Below are 14,881 nucleotides of genomic sequence, written 5' to 3' on the forward strand. Positions count from 1 at the left end.
CTCTCTCTCTCTGAAATTTTAGGGTTCTCTCAACCTGCTGCACATCCCCATACCTCAAAGTCAAGATATCAAATATCAAATTAACTCCTTCCCTCAAAGGCAACTTACCTGTTTTTCTGTCTTCCCAACATATGAAAGGAAAGTTTTTACTTTAAATTAAGTGAAAATGGAGAGTCAGTTTATACAGAAGAGCCCTGAATACCAAGGAAACTACATGCAAAAAACAACTGACTGTAAAAATCACAAGTCTACCTTCTCTGGGGACAACCACCTCTAATGAAAGAAATTGTCTTTTAAATGTAGAGAATATTTTTTTAAATGTCAAAAAGTGCTCATAGTGAATATAAAAAAAGTGTTTTTAAATGGTGTAGATCACACATGAACAAGAATAATGTGAGGTCTTTTACTGCCACTAACATCAATCACATGAAAATAGCAAAAAAAATTTAAAGAAGGAGAAAAAAAAAACTGAACTAGAAACTGTGGAGAAGGAACTTACCTGAACAAGATGAATAAGTGTTGTCAGAATAGCACACCTCAACATATTGTGCTCTTCACTCTGCTTCCAAAGAAGAGGCAAATACTGTACCAAACATCCTACATACGGTCGTATCTATCACAACAGAAGCAGAGGAAGCAGCAGAGCTGGGTTAGTAAAGAAGGCGACTTATTTCAGAAACACTGACAGACCTATTAGGTCACAGGTAGCAAACGGTTTACTGGATGTAATGTATTAAGTATACATCCTTTTAAAGATAAATTCAATAGTATATAGAGACACAGAGCTCCAGGGTAAATATTTTTAAATAATTTTAAACAAGCAGCAAATTTATTGGCTGAAATAAAATTTAGGAATATAAAACAACATACTGACGCCTGTTATTTCTTTAATAGAAATTATTTAATAAAAAATGCTGTTATATCCTGGTTCTTTTTAATGAAACAACTTACATAATTGGGAATTATAATGTTTTTAAAAGAGTCAGCATTTCCTCATTCATTCAACCATTACCAAATGGCATCTTTCAAGTATCAGGCCTTGAAGACCAGGCACCAAAAAGCAGAGGCTATAAAGGTAAGCATATGAACCCTTAATCCTTTTCAAAGGATAAAACTGTTAACCCCAACATGGATTAACTTCACCAGTTTTAAAAAATATCCCCTACATCACACACACCACGGCTTGATAGTGAGATTTTTGGAAAATAAAATGGAACCTGATTCCACACAGAACCTGGAAACTGCGCTCCAGGTTTCAGCCTACAGCCACCCTGTATTTAGAACTGATCTGATGAGCGTACACTTGGTGATAAAACACTCGAGTTTCACAGTTTCAGTACTATCAATCCCCAGGATTAAAAATTAAAAATTTCTCCCATACATATGGCTGATTCACTTTGTTATACAGCAGAAACTAACACAATATTGTAAAGCATTATACTCCAATAATTAAAACAAAAAAACTGCTCCCAGAAACAGTAAAGGTTTCTCTATTCTGCTTATAAAACATCATACACTAAAGTATAGTGTATACTACACACAAAAAAAAATCTCTCAGATTTGTTCCCCAGGTTTAGGAGAGGAGATGCAGAAAGATAAGAAGTTAAATATTTGCCCAAATATTTCAGTGAGATAAAACTGAATAAATATTAAGAGACTCTTCACGTATCCAATTCTGAATATTATTTTAACAGACATTTATTGAGCACTTAATTTTGCTAAGTGCTCAATCTCAAAGATCCCTCCAATTAACTTATAAAGGCAGACCAGTTAATACATAAAAACAGGTTTCAGAGTAACTAATGCATTCATATTCAACTAAAAACAGCATGTTTTACTGATAAGGAAAGTTCTGGTTTTGAACAAATTAAACAGAATGTCTTCCAAGGCATGGAAGAAAGGAAATATGTGCTATGAATTATAGACTGGGTGAATAATACAACCAAGCACCCAATTACATTTGAAAGTCATGAAATATTTATATCCCAGTCTCAATTGTTCATTAGAATATGCTCTAAATTAAAATCAATGTTTCAAAGACACTATTTTAAAAATCAATCATAGATTCAGTGTTGTAAAAGATTTTAAAAAGGGGCTGGCGATTAGAAAACAAAGTGATGACGTGAGAGCCAAACACATTTCCTTAGGTTAGGAGGGGAGAGGTAAAAAAATAAATTATTGGGGCAACTGAGAAAACCTGAATATGGAATTGACATCAGAATACAGCACTACATCAATGTTAAGTTCTCTGAATCTAATGATGATTATGATTCAGAAGGAGAGGTCTAATATACTAAGGTAAAGTGTTGTGATGAAATGACATGAGGAATATATGGGTAGTGATTTACTACAACATGTCTGCATATTTAAAACTTTTCAGTGAAAACATGTAAAAGGAAAAAAAATACTATAAACATTTCTTAAAGTGATTATGTGTTTTGGGTAGACCAATGATCAGTTATTTAAATAACATTAAAAAAAACACATGGAATTAAGAATGTTTTATAGATATCAGGCTAAATATCCCACAACAGAAAGTGAACCACAAGTGTAACACAACTGAGATGAGAGTACTCATCTTTTGGCACTTCTACTCCAAAAAATAGAATGGGGGGGGGGGGGTGCTCTACTATGAGCATTACAGTCTTATGAGTTCATTCCCACACAGGATTATACCCACTTTCATTCATAACACATTAGAAAAACAACTGAAACTCGAATATGTGACAGACTAACAAATGGTTTAACAAAGGTTCCATTTGCAAGGGAATTTAAAAAGTAAGTCTCTATTAACATCTCATTTTAGCTAACACTTTCAACAGAATATTTAACATTTCACACTGGCTCTTGAATTTTTAATTTTGTTCTTTTCCTTCAGAAATGCTTAAGTCCAAAGACTGCTTACCTGACATCTTACTTGATGATTAACACATTTTTTTATAATCTTCAAAAAATTTCAAGCTATGGTATAAAGATGGTGACTTCCCTAAAACTTCAAAAACTGTTATGTGTCAGAAAGTACTGCTGTAAGAGGGTTCAAAATGTTTGCAATCTAGTAGACAAAAATCATATTTATATACAAATGATACCTGAAGGATATTTAAGTGATGGTGTTATTCAAAGGTTAACACAAGAAAATGTTTTTTCCTGAAAACATTTTTCATAACCCTTTCCTATTCACGTTCTAAAAACAAAAAGTACTAATAGGATAACTATATCTTATTTACTAATGATATAGACATATGAGCTGCTTAGACTATTTGTGCTGTGAAAGATAACCATGGATAGAAACAAAAGCATTTTTAAATTTACTAAGCATGACCTAGATAGCGTATTCAAAAGCAGAGACATTACTTTGCCAACAAAGGTCTGCTGGTCAAGGCTATGGTTTTTCCAGTGGTCATGTATGGATGTGAGAGTTGGACTGTGAAGAAGGCTGAGTGCCGAAGAATTGATGCTTTTGAACTGTGGTGTTGGAGAAGACTCTTGAGAGTCCCTTGGACTGCAAGGAGATCCAACCAGTCCATTCTGAAGGAGATCAGCCCTGAGATTTCTTTGCAAGGAATGATGCTAAAGCTGAAACTCCAGTACTTTGGCCACCTCATGCAAAGAGTTGACTCATTGGAAAAGACTCTGATGCTGGGAGGGATTGGGGGCAGGAGGAGAAGGGGACAACAGAGGATGAGATGGCTGGATGGCATCACTGACTCGATGGATGTGAGTTTGAGTGAACTCCAGGAGATGGTGATGGACACGGAGGCCTGGTGTGCTGCAATTCATGGGGTCACAAAGAGTCGGACATGACTGAGCGACTGAACTGAACTGAACTGAAGCAAGAGTAATGTTAAACTTATGTGGGAAAAGGTTTAGCAGTTTGGGGAGATGGGGTAAGAAAATTCATTTCTACAAAAAGAAAAAAAAAACCTTCTTTAAGAAATTCCCATTAGCCAGATGGTGTCTAAATAAGATTATTTTAAAAACTGTAAATCTTGCTTCTACAATATAATCAATTTTAAAATATTATTGCAATTGTATAGTAATCTGCATATTGAACATTTAATATTAAATATCTGTGATAAGTTTATACTCAGGAATCCTTGAGAGTAATCTTTATCTTTACCATTTTATACATGAGGACTCAAGGTTCAAGACCATGTCCAAGCCAAAGAGCAGAGACAGGGACTTGAAATAAGTTTAAAACAGTCTCAATGACCAAATTCTCTCAATGTTATTGATAAACCAGTATCAAAATGAAATAATGTAATTAATGTAATAAGAAACACAAGTGTTAAAAAATTTTAAGATATTACTACTTTTAGACACCAGGACTCAAATCTGCTCAAAATGATTAATGGTCACTCAAAACTGCAACTGTGTTACATCAATATAATGTTGAGTTCAGTTAGTCGGTTAGTGTTAGTTGTTCAGTCATGTCCAACTGTTTGTGACTCTATGGACTACAGCCTGCCAGACTCCTCTGCTCATGGGATTCTCCAGGAAAGAATACTGGAATGGGTTGCCATTCCCTTCTCCAGGGGAGCTTCCCGACCCAGAGATTGAACCTGGGTCTCCTGCATTGCAGGCAGATTCTTTACCAGCTGAACTACCAGTGAGAAGGTTAACGATGAGTTTGAATATTATCAATGCCACTAAACTGTCTGAACTTTGGCATATTTCTTGAAGCCTCAAATTGTTCGAGATAATGAATTCTAATTCCCACACAAAGGTTTTTTTAAGGATTAAATGAGAAATACATGCAAATCACCTGGCACAGGAGTTGGAAACTTGTCATTACTCAATAATTGATAGCAATTCTCATCAATTGCTTTAGAATTAATAAGCAGGTTCAAGGTGTCAGAATTCACTAATAGATTCAGGAGCAGACTCCAGGACTGTGGACTTAAATTCAGTTATCTTTTCCTAATTAATATCTCACAGATTTATTCAGCACTTTTCAAATAAAAATATGCAGTGTAAACTTGGATATAAGAAATTATAGGATAATTACAGTGTGGTTCCTGGATTATCAATTTTTCACAAACATTAGGAGTGATAAGGGAAGCTGAATACAATTAAATAATAATTTACTGTTAAAAACTTTACATATTATTTTTACATTAAACCAGTGATGGATATAACATGGCCTAGACTACGAAACACACTCAGTCTTTAAGGTACAAACAACAGATTTCTGAGAATATTTGTATTTGCTGACTGACCTTGGTGAGTATGCACTCAAACATCTTAAATTGTAAAAAGTATTATTCAAAATAAACTGAATTTTCTAAGAGATATATAATTTTGCTTTCTAACAAACAACACTACATTGTTGATCCAATTTTTTATCTTTTCATTTTCTTAGGTCATTTTTTAAAAACGCCAAGTATAAAAGTCAATTTTGATACAGAACTGAAATCACAACCTAATAGAACCATTTTAATGAATGTTTTAACACTTAAACAATGTGTACAAAGCAAAGATGTTAACGAATTCTACATGTACTCTACACATTTCTCTAACATTTATTTTCATGTTTACGACAAAATTACCTGCACGTTGACTCTTTCAATCACACAAGAAAGGACATGTAAAACATGCATCTTTGTGTCACATTCTGTAACTTGCTGAAGTAACTGAAAGAGTAGTGTGAACATGGTTTCCAAATACTGTAAGTAAAAGAAAAAATAAAAGTTTGGTACAGAAATGTAAAAAACCTTCACGTAAAGACAGAAATAAGAAGTAAAATTAAGTCATAACAGCAAAGAAATAAAAGACAAATAGACAAAACCTTAGCATTACCTATACAACTTCAAATTGGTTAAGTTGTCAATATTTAGGACAGTGATCTTATTCTTTATTGCTGTTAAATGTGCCCATTTTCAAATTTAATTCATCCACAAATGTCTTCAGAGAAAAAGTGTGTTTGAAGTTTCTGTGTTTAAAGTTTATACAGCTAATTCAACTTTTAAAAGTCCTTTGTCACTTCTTTTCCAATACGCCTGTTGTTTTGCAAAGTCCACTCATTATAGCAAGAGGAACGCCATTACTGCACTCACATACCAGCTTTCTGATATAAATTTTTATAGACAAATACTTGTAATTATACGTGCAACAGAATGTTTCTGATTAGGAAACAGAAAACAAAAAACCTATGTCTGGCTTTTAACTTCTACATCGTGAAAATTATAGTAGAAATTAGCAAATCACAGGATGTCAGAGACAGAAACGTTTGCTCTTTCAGATATTTGATTCACTTTTAAACAGACTGGTAAAACATCTTTCTTTCATCCAAAAGCATTAAGTGATTCTTCTATTAAAGAAAACTTTCTGCTCTCCAAGTGTACCCATTTATGACCCCATAAGAAATATAGGCAGATATTTTACCAAAAAGTTTTCTTGTCTAGTCCTCTCAAGAAAAGCAAACACTAAGGCCCCAATCATACTGACATATTTAACAAGTGTTTACTGAGTGACAACTATGTGGAAACAAAACAGGTGCTGAGGGTTGAGTGAAGGGAAAGAAAAGAATAAGACTAGGTATTGTGCTTTTCAGGTAAGGACAGACATACATACACAGACAACAGAGGGGGATGACCTAGGATGAAGAGTAACAGACGGATACGAAATGAGATGTCTTACACTAGTGAGAACAGAAAGTGCAGCAGTCAACTCTAAAATGGATAACAAGATAATGAAACAAAACAAACAGAATTACTGAAACTAAAGTTACCAATAAAAGCAATCACTTCCAAAATAATCTAAATATACTTTTGAAAGCAGCTTTACTAAATAATAGATACATACAATTCAGCTATAAAATAACACAATATTCAAAAGACATAAGCATAAATTTTTATAAAACCTGAAATAAATATTCTTACCGGCAGAAACTGATCTGTTCTAAACTCAAAATCATCAACAGGTGAAGAGCGGTTAAGGAATACTGAGAATACATGAAATTTAGAATATATGAAATATATCAGGATAAAATATATGTAAAAACCAAATATAACAAACCAATCAAAAATTACATTTTAAACTATGTCATAAATTATGTTTTAAAAATAATTAATTTTAAAGTATTGCTAAAATCCCTTGCAGTGAAGTATTCTTAGAATATTTAAAGGATATTTAATTTCAGAGTTGTAGCTGTTTCAATACGGACCTAAAAAGAAAGCATATTGTGAAATTTGAATCATTCTGGAATTAGTAAATATCGTTAATAAGAATGAGAAAAAAATGTATCACATATCACTTTTCTATTCTTTTTGTTAATATTAAAGTTACAAGGTACATTAATATCTAGAAATAAAAAGATATTCTCCTTTGCAAGCAAGAGCTAAAAAGAAAAATTTTATCATTTCCCACCCTTCTCAGTTAACTATGATTTGCTTAATCCAGTCTGTACTCGAGGAAGAAAAATAATTTTCCATAAATCTGTAGAGACTGTGAGACTGAGAGAAAAGATTGTGAAGATGATGCCAGAGGGAAAGAGCAAGTTGAGAAGCAGAGAAGAGAAGCAGGAAAACAGGGCGGGCCTCGGGAAGCTGGAGGATGTTAAGTGAAGATGGAGCAGGGAGAAGAGAAGGAAGAAGGGGGAGGAGGAAAAGAACACAAACCGCCACTTGTAACCTCAATTACAGGAAGTTCTTGAAACAACCAAAAGATAAAGTCTGCCATTTTCTAAACCTCAAAGTTCACAAGAGCTTTGTACAAGCTCTTGACCTTGCCAAATCACATTTTTGTGTGTGTATCAGCATGTTACCTGGGAAAATCATATCATGACAGCATATTCTACATTTCCTTTCAGGTTTTACCTGTGACTCGGCCAGCTAAATGGCACAGGCTACCGCACTCCATTTCCACATCAAGTAACACAAACTCAAGCCATCATTAAATTCTACATGCTACTCTGCAAAATAATGTATCTAAAATTTTAATCTCCTCAACAAGAGCCTTTACTTTTTTAGATGCTGTTACTTTCCACACCTGTAATAGCAATTGGTTTTTCCTTTGCAGTCATTTTCTACAAAGAAACAGTTTTGATCATTTTACAGGAACTTCTGAGGACTTGAGGTGCTTACTAGTCATGTTCATCAAATTAGTTAACTACTCTAGATTCTAAGAACCTAGTGTGCAGGCGCTTTCTCATCTGCTTTTTCTTTTTTCATTGTTTCTAAAAGTAACATGAACATTTCTAGATTTTTAAATGATTTAACAAATGTGCTGATTATCCAATATACATAAAGCACTATGCCAAGTGTTCTACTCTGAAATGACCTAATGAAAACATGACATACTCATGCAATTAAAAACATTCAACAAGGAACTATTTCTCCCAAGCATTGTGTTGGGTGTTGTAAAAGAGTTGAGGAAGACACACTCCTCTTCCTGGATCACAACCCTGTCTTGACGAAGGGGCTTGCCTAACTCAGTGCAGCTGTGAGCCACGCCATGCAGGGTCACCCAAGACGGACAAGTCATAGTGAAGAGTTCTGACAAAACATGGTTTGCTGGAGAAAGGAATGGCAAACCACTCCACTATTCTTACCACAAGAACCTCATGAACAGTATGAAAAGGCAAAAAGATACGACACTACAAAATAGTCCCCCAGGTCAGAAGGTGTCCAATATGCTACTGGGGAAAAGTGGAGGGCAATTATGAACAGCTCCAGAAAATATGAAGTGACAGGGCCAAAGCAGAAACAATGTTCAGTTGTGGATGTGTGATGATGCTGTAAAAAACAATACTGCATAGGAATCTGGAATGTCAGGTCCATGAGGCAAGGTAAATTCGGATATAAGCAGGAGATGGCAAGAGTGAACACTGACATCTTAGTCCATCAATCAGTGAAATAAATTAGTGAACTGAAATGGACGGGAATGGATGAACTTAATTCAGATGACCATTATATCCATTCCTGTGGGCAAGAATCCCTTGGAAGAAATGGAGCAGCCCTCACAGTCAACAGAAGAGTCTGAAACGAAGTAACTGGGTGCAGTCTCAAAATGGACAGAATGATCTCAGTTGATATCCAAGGCAAGCCATTCAACGTCACAGTAATCCAAGCCTATGCCCCTACCACTGATGCCGAAGAAGGTGAAGTTAACCAGTTCTACAAAGACCTATAAGACCTTCTAGAACTAACACCAAAAAAAAAAAAAAGATGTCCTTTTCATCACAGGAGTTTGAAATGCAAAAGCAGGAAGTCAAGAGATACCTGGACTACCATGCAAGTTTGGCCAAAATGAAGAGGGCAAAGGCTAACAGAATTCTACCAAGAGAATGAACTGGTCATAGAAAACACCTTTTTTCCAACAACACAAGAGACCACTCTATACATGGACATCACCAAATGGTCAATACTGAAATCAGACTGATTTATATTCTTTGCAGCCGAAGACAGAGAAGCTCTACACAGTCAGCAAAAACAAGACAGGGAGCTGACTGTGGCTCAAGTCATAAGCTCCTTATTGAAAATTCAGGCTTCAACTGAATACACTAGGAAAAACCACTCGGCCATTCAGGTATGACCTGTATCAAATCCCTTAAGATTATACAGTGGAGGTTACGAATAGATTCAAGGGATTAGCTCTGGTAGACAGAGTGCCTGCAGAACTGTAGAAGGAGGCTTGTAACAATGTACAGGAGACGGTGACCAAAACCATCCCCAAGAAAGAGACCCAAGAAGGCAAAATAGTTGTGTGAGGAGCTGAGGAAAGAAGATAAGCAAAAAGCAAGGGAGAAAGGGAAAGATACACCCAAGTGAACGCAGAGTTCCAGAGAACAGCGAGGAGAGACAAGAAGGCCTTCTTAAATGAACAGTGCAAAGAAGGAGAGGAAAACAAGAGACTGGGGAAGACTGGCGATCTCTTCAAAAAAACTGGAGACATCAAGGGAACATTTTATGCAAGGGTGGGCATGATAAAGGACAGAAATGGCAAGGACCTAACAGAAACAGTAGAGATTATGGTGGCAAGAATACACAGAACTATACAAAAAAGGTCTTAGTGACCCAGATAACTACGATGGTGTGGTCACTCACCTAGAGCCAGGCATTCTGGAGGGTGAAGTCAAATAAGCCTTAGGAAGCATTACTACAAACAAAGCTAGTAGAGATGGTGGAATTCCAGCTGAGCTATTTCAAATGCTAAAAGATGTTGCTGTTAAAGTACTGCACTCAATATGTCCGCTAATTTGTAAAACTCAGCAGGGGCCACAGGCCTGGAAATGGTCAGTTTTCATTCCAGTCCCAAAGAAGGGTAATGCCAAAGAATGTTCAAACTACCACAGAATTGTGCTCATTTCACATGCTAGTAAGGTTATGCTCAAAATCCTTCAAACTAGGCTTCAGGAGTATGTGAACCAAGAACTTCCAGATGAACAAGCTGAGTTTAGAAAAGGCATAGGAACTAGAGATCAAGCTGCCAACATTCACTGGATTACAGAGGATGCAAGGGAATTCCAGAAAAACATCTACTCCTGCTTCATGACTATCCTAAAGCCTTTGATTGTATAGAGCACAACAAACTGTGGAACTTTCTTAAAGAGATGGGAGTACCAGACCACCTTACCTGTCTCCTGAGAAACCTGTATGCAGGTCAAGAAGCAACAGTTAGAACCAAATAGAGAACAACAGACTGGTTCAAAATTGGGAAAGGAGTATTAAGAAGCAGAGATATCACTCTGCTGACCAAAACACATACAGTCAAAGTTGTGGTTTTTCAGTAGTTACGTACGGATGTGAGAGTTGGACTATAAAGAAGGCTGAGTGCCAAAGAATTGATGCCTCTGAATTGTGGTGCTGCAGAAGACTTCAGAGTCCCTTGGACTGCAAGGCTGTATATTGCCACTCTGTTTACTTAACTTATATGCAGAGTACATCATGAGAAGTGCTGGGCTAGATGAATCACAGGCTAGAATTAAGAATGCCAGGAGAAATAACAACAAATTCAGATATGCAGATGATACCATTCTAATGGCAGAAAGCAAAGAGGAACTAAAGAGCCTTGCTTGATGAGAGTGAAAGGGGGAGGGGGAATGAAAAAGCTGGTTTAAAACTCAACATTCAAAAAATGAAGTTCATGGCATCTGGTCCCATCACTTCATGGGAAATAGAAGGGGTAAAAGTGGAAGCAATGACAGATTTTATTTTCTTGGACACCAAAATCACTGCTAATGGTGACTGCAGCCATGAAATTAAAAGATGTTTGCTCCTTGGAAGAAAAGCTATAACAGGCCTAGATAACACATTAGGAAGCAAAGATGTCACTCTGCCGACAAAAGCCCATATAGTCAAAGCTATAGTTTTTCAGTACTCAAGTACAGATGTGAGAGTTGGACCATAAAGAAGGCTGAGCACTGAAGAATTGATGCTTCTGAATTGTGATGCTGCAGAGGATTTGAGAGTCCCCTGGACTGCAAGGAGATCAATCCAGTCAATCTGAAAGGAAATCAACCCTAAATATTCATTGGAAGGACTGATGCTAAAGCTCCAATATTTTGGCCACCTAATGTGAAAGGCCAACTCACTGGAAAAGACCCTGATGCTAGGAAAGACTGAAGGCAAAAGGAAAAGAGGGCGGCAGAGGATGACATGGTTAGACAGCATCACTGACTCAATGGACATGAATTTGAGCAAACTCTGGGAGACAGTGAAAGACAGGGAAGCCTGCTGTGCTGCAGAACATGGGGTTGCAAAGAGTGGGACACAACTAAGCAACTGAACAAGAACAATACACTTAGCTTGTTATCAAAAAACACCCAGATAATAAATAATTATTAATAAAAATGGCTAATATGAAGAGCTTAAGAACAGGATAATTCCCTTGAGAACATGAACTATTTCTAGATCTTCAAATTGTCGGTATTTAGTACATTGTGAGGCATACAACTGGCACTGCGGCAGTTAATTTAATTCACAAACAACAGGACATGAAACATGCCCCACCCAAAGGAACTCAAACTGCCAGCAGCAACTTATCCTTAAATCTTCATTCATCCTCCTCCACAAAAGGACCAGAGATGCACGTTACCCACAACAATGACATTTACACACATAAGTATAGGAAAGAGATACCTGAATGAAAATTAAATGTGTTTTCCCTCCTAACAAAGAGAAGTCAGTGCAGTATTCCACACAGAGAAAAAGATAAAACGAGTCATGATGACTTGCCTGCACTTTAACTACAAGAATAGGAAGTCAGATCATAAAGGGGAAGAAAAGAACACACAGCTTTAAAAAAAAAAAAAAAAGAGCACTTAAAATGACAAACACAAATAAAAACAAAATTAGCTCTCCCTGAGCTATAGAAGAAATAGGAAGCACTTATTGCATAGGGACAATGAATTTTGCAGCAATTCACAAGTTATGGGAGGAGAAAGTCAGAACCTGAATTTCTAGATTGAAGAGTAGGGGAATCAGATAGAAGATGGGCAGAAGAGAGTCTAAGACAATTTCTAACACACAGATCAATAAATAAATGCAAGAAAATGAAACAAAACAAACAAAATTTTCCCTTAACCAGACTCTAAACATGAATTTTCACACACAAGACATAGACCTCTGAGGGAGAGAACCAGATCCAGACTGTGAACTCAGCCTGAGTCTACCCTACACCTTCATCTAAGACATGAAAAAACTTCTAAAAAGATAACAAACTAATTCCATACGGGAGCAAACAAGAGCCACCAAGCCATCAGAATCATTGGAAGGATTCCAGAGAAGCATGACAGCAACAGAGAAATGAACAAGGAACCACAAGTTAACATTGCTTCCAAAGAAGACTGGTTGCCACATAAAGGCAAGAGTAACTAGACACTGCCATGAGCAGCAGGAGAACGAGCCTTTGCGTTAACTGTCACGGTGGTTGAGCTGAGGTCCAGGCCTGGAGGAACCTAGTGCTTGACCCCTACCACAGCCTGCCCACAGCAGTGCAGGGAATTTCACACACTAATGCAGTGAGCAAGGTGCTGGGACCCAAAGAAATGGCAGTGTCTCAAGGACTTAAACCATCAGGAAAATGTAAGACAGACATGAGAGAATAATTTTGAAATAGATTCTATTTCTCTGCTGAAGAGAAACAGAGTAATAACTTTATAATCTTTTATCCTTATCTCAACTGTTTCATTAAATATTTTCTATTTTTATGACCCCATGCTAGGCATAAGAGATACATTAATATGAATAATATTATCCTACTCACTGGCTCTTTTACTACTTGGTACTACTATGGTCCTGTTTTTATTCTATTCTGCAATAAAGTCAAGATCACTGAATTACAATATTTTAATGTATTTATTCTGAAACATGCATGTAATTAAGTTTCCTAAAAGGATTAAAAAAAAAAAAAAAACCTTCCATTTACTCATTTCCTTTTAAGAAAAAATTTCTAAAGCTCATTTTCATGCAATATGGATACCAGACATATCAATACAAAGCCAAAACGGACTACAAGAAACTTACTAGATTAAGGCTGCCTTTCCTCCTAGTTTTAGAGTGTCCTAGGAATTTATGGCTCAAACACAGATTTTTTTCTTTTTATGTTTTCTTTGGAAATTATATTTGTTGAATATAAGTTAATTCAGAATTCATTTTGTGAAAACACAGACTAACACAAAGTTTACAACAGTGCTTTGAGACACGGAGGAGGGACAAGTGGAAAAAACTCCGTAATAGTGTTTTTGAGACATGAAGGATGGACATGTGGGAAAACAAAATCAAAACTATAAGACAGAAAGTCTGATAGAATTGGGAGACCCATAAAAGACCCAAAAGTGAAAAGATAGGAGAGTTTTAATGCACCTTGTTAAAAACTACCTCTGCCCACATCCCAGCTGCAACTCCCCGCGTATTCAGGATCTGCTGAGGTCATGTGCATGCCAAAGTGCCTTCTTAAACTCCATCTAGAAAATTCACTATTGCTACGCTGGCAGTCAACCTGCCCATGTGGATGGCCTTTTCTTTGCTTGACAGACAATAACCCCAAAACACCCATCCCCAAACTACAAATCTCCTGGTTGTACCACAATGTACATTATATACTGCCTCTTATAAGAGTCAAAGTGAAAAGTTAAAGTGAAAATGAAGTCGCAGAGTCATGTCAGACTTTTTGTGACCCCACGGACTGTACCTTCCTGGCTCCTCCGTCCATGGGATTTTCCAGGCAAGAATACTGGAGAGGGTTGCCATTTCCTTCTCCAGGAGATCTTCCCAATCCAGGGATTGAACCTGGGTCTCCTACACTGTAGGCAGACGCTTTACCATCTGAGCCACCAGGGCAGTCCTTATAAGAATACACTAACGCTAATTTTCAAGCAACTCCTGCTTGTTTTATTGAACACTGCATAAATAACCTAAGTAAAAATGAGTTTTTAAAATTACTTATAATTTCCAAAATTGAAAGATATTAATGGGTCAGAAACCTTACAACTAAAGCAGCCCTGTATGCAAATCAAATATTCTGGTTAGAGAATCATCTAGAGTCCTAGGAAACAAAACTTCCTCTCATCAAAGATTTAGCCATTCTATTTATACTGTGGAATTAACATTCTAAAATCTGAAACTTGCCATAAATAAGCAGTGTATCTACTAAGTAACATGTTCTAAGAGGAATGGAAGAAAACATGCAGAAGATACTTTTTAAATGGATTTTTCAATAAACATTGGAGCACTGTTATCCTTATTTAAAAAGTAATAAAAATGGAACCTTACTTGATATCATGTTGATAAATAAATCCCAGATGGAATAAAGAAGCAAGTATGAAGAAAACCAACTTTTTAAACAAGAAACAAAAACAACAAAACAGAAAGAAGAAATCAATAAATCTGATTACACTAAAATTAAAAAACTCTGCTCAACAAAAAGACAACAGAATGAG

General features: G+C 36.3%; 1 protein-coding gene across 3 annotated transcripts in view; it reads right to left on the reverse strand.

Annotated features, from left to right (window-relative positions):
• IPO11 (importin 11) overlaps positions 1–14,881 on the reverse strand; it is a 203,399-nt gene that overhangs the window by 111,424 nt on the left and 77,094 nt on the right. For all 3 annotated transcript variants that reach the window (XM_027519916.1, XM_027519917.1, XM_027519919.1), the window contains exons 17-20: positions 7,132–7,165; positions 6,882–6,922; positions 5,550–5,666; positions 500–613 (exon numbers count right to left, since the gene is read on the reverse strand). In XM_027519916.1, coding sequence (XP_027375717.1) covers positions 500–613; positions 5,550–5,666; positions 6,882–6,922; positions 7,132–7,165 — 306 coding nt within the window. The remainder of the gene's footprint in view (positions 1–499; positions 614–5,549; positions 5,667–6,881; positions 6,923–7,131; positions 7,166–14,881) is intronic.

The sequence above is a fragment of the Bos indicus x Bos taurus genome, chromosome 20, assembly GCF_003369695.1.
Source record: "Bos indicus x Bos taurus breed Angus x Brahman F1 hybrid chromosome 20, Bos_hybrid_MaternalHap_v2.0, whole genome shotgun sequence".
NCBI classification, from domain to species: Eukaryota; Metazoa; Chordata; class Mammalia; order Artiodactyla; family Bovidae; genus Bos; species Bos indicus x Bos taurus.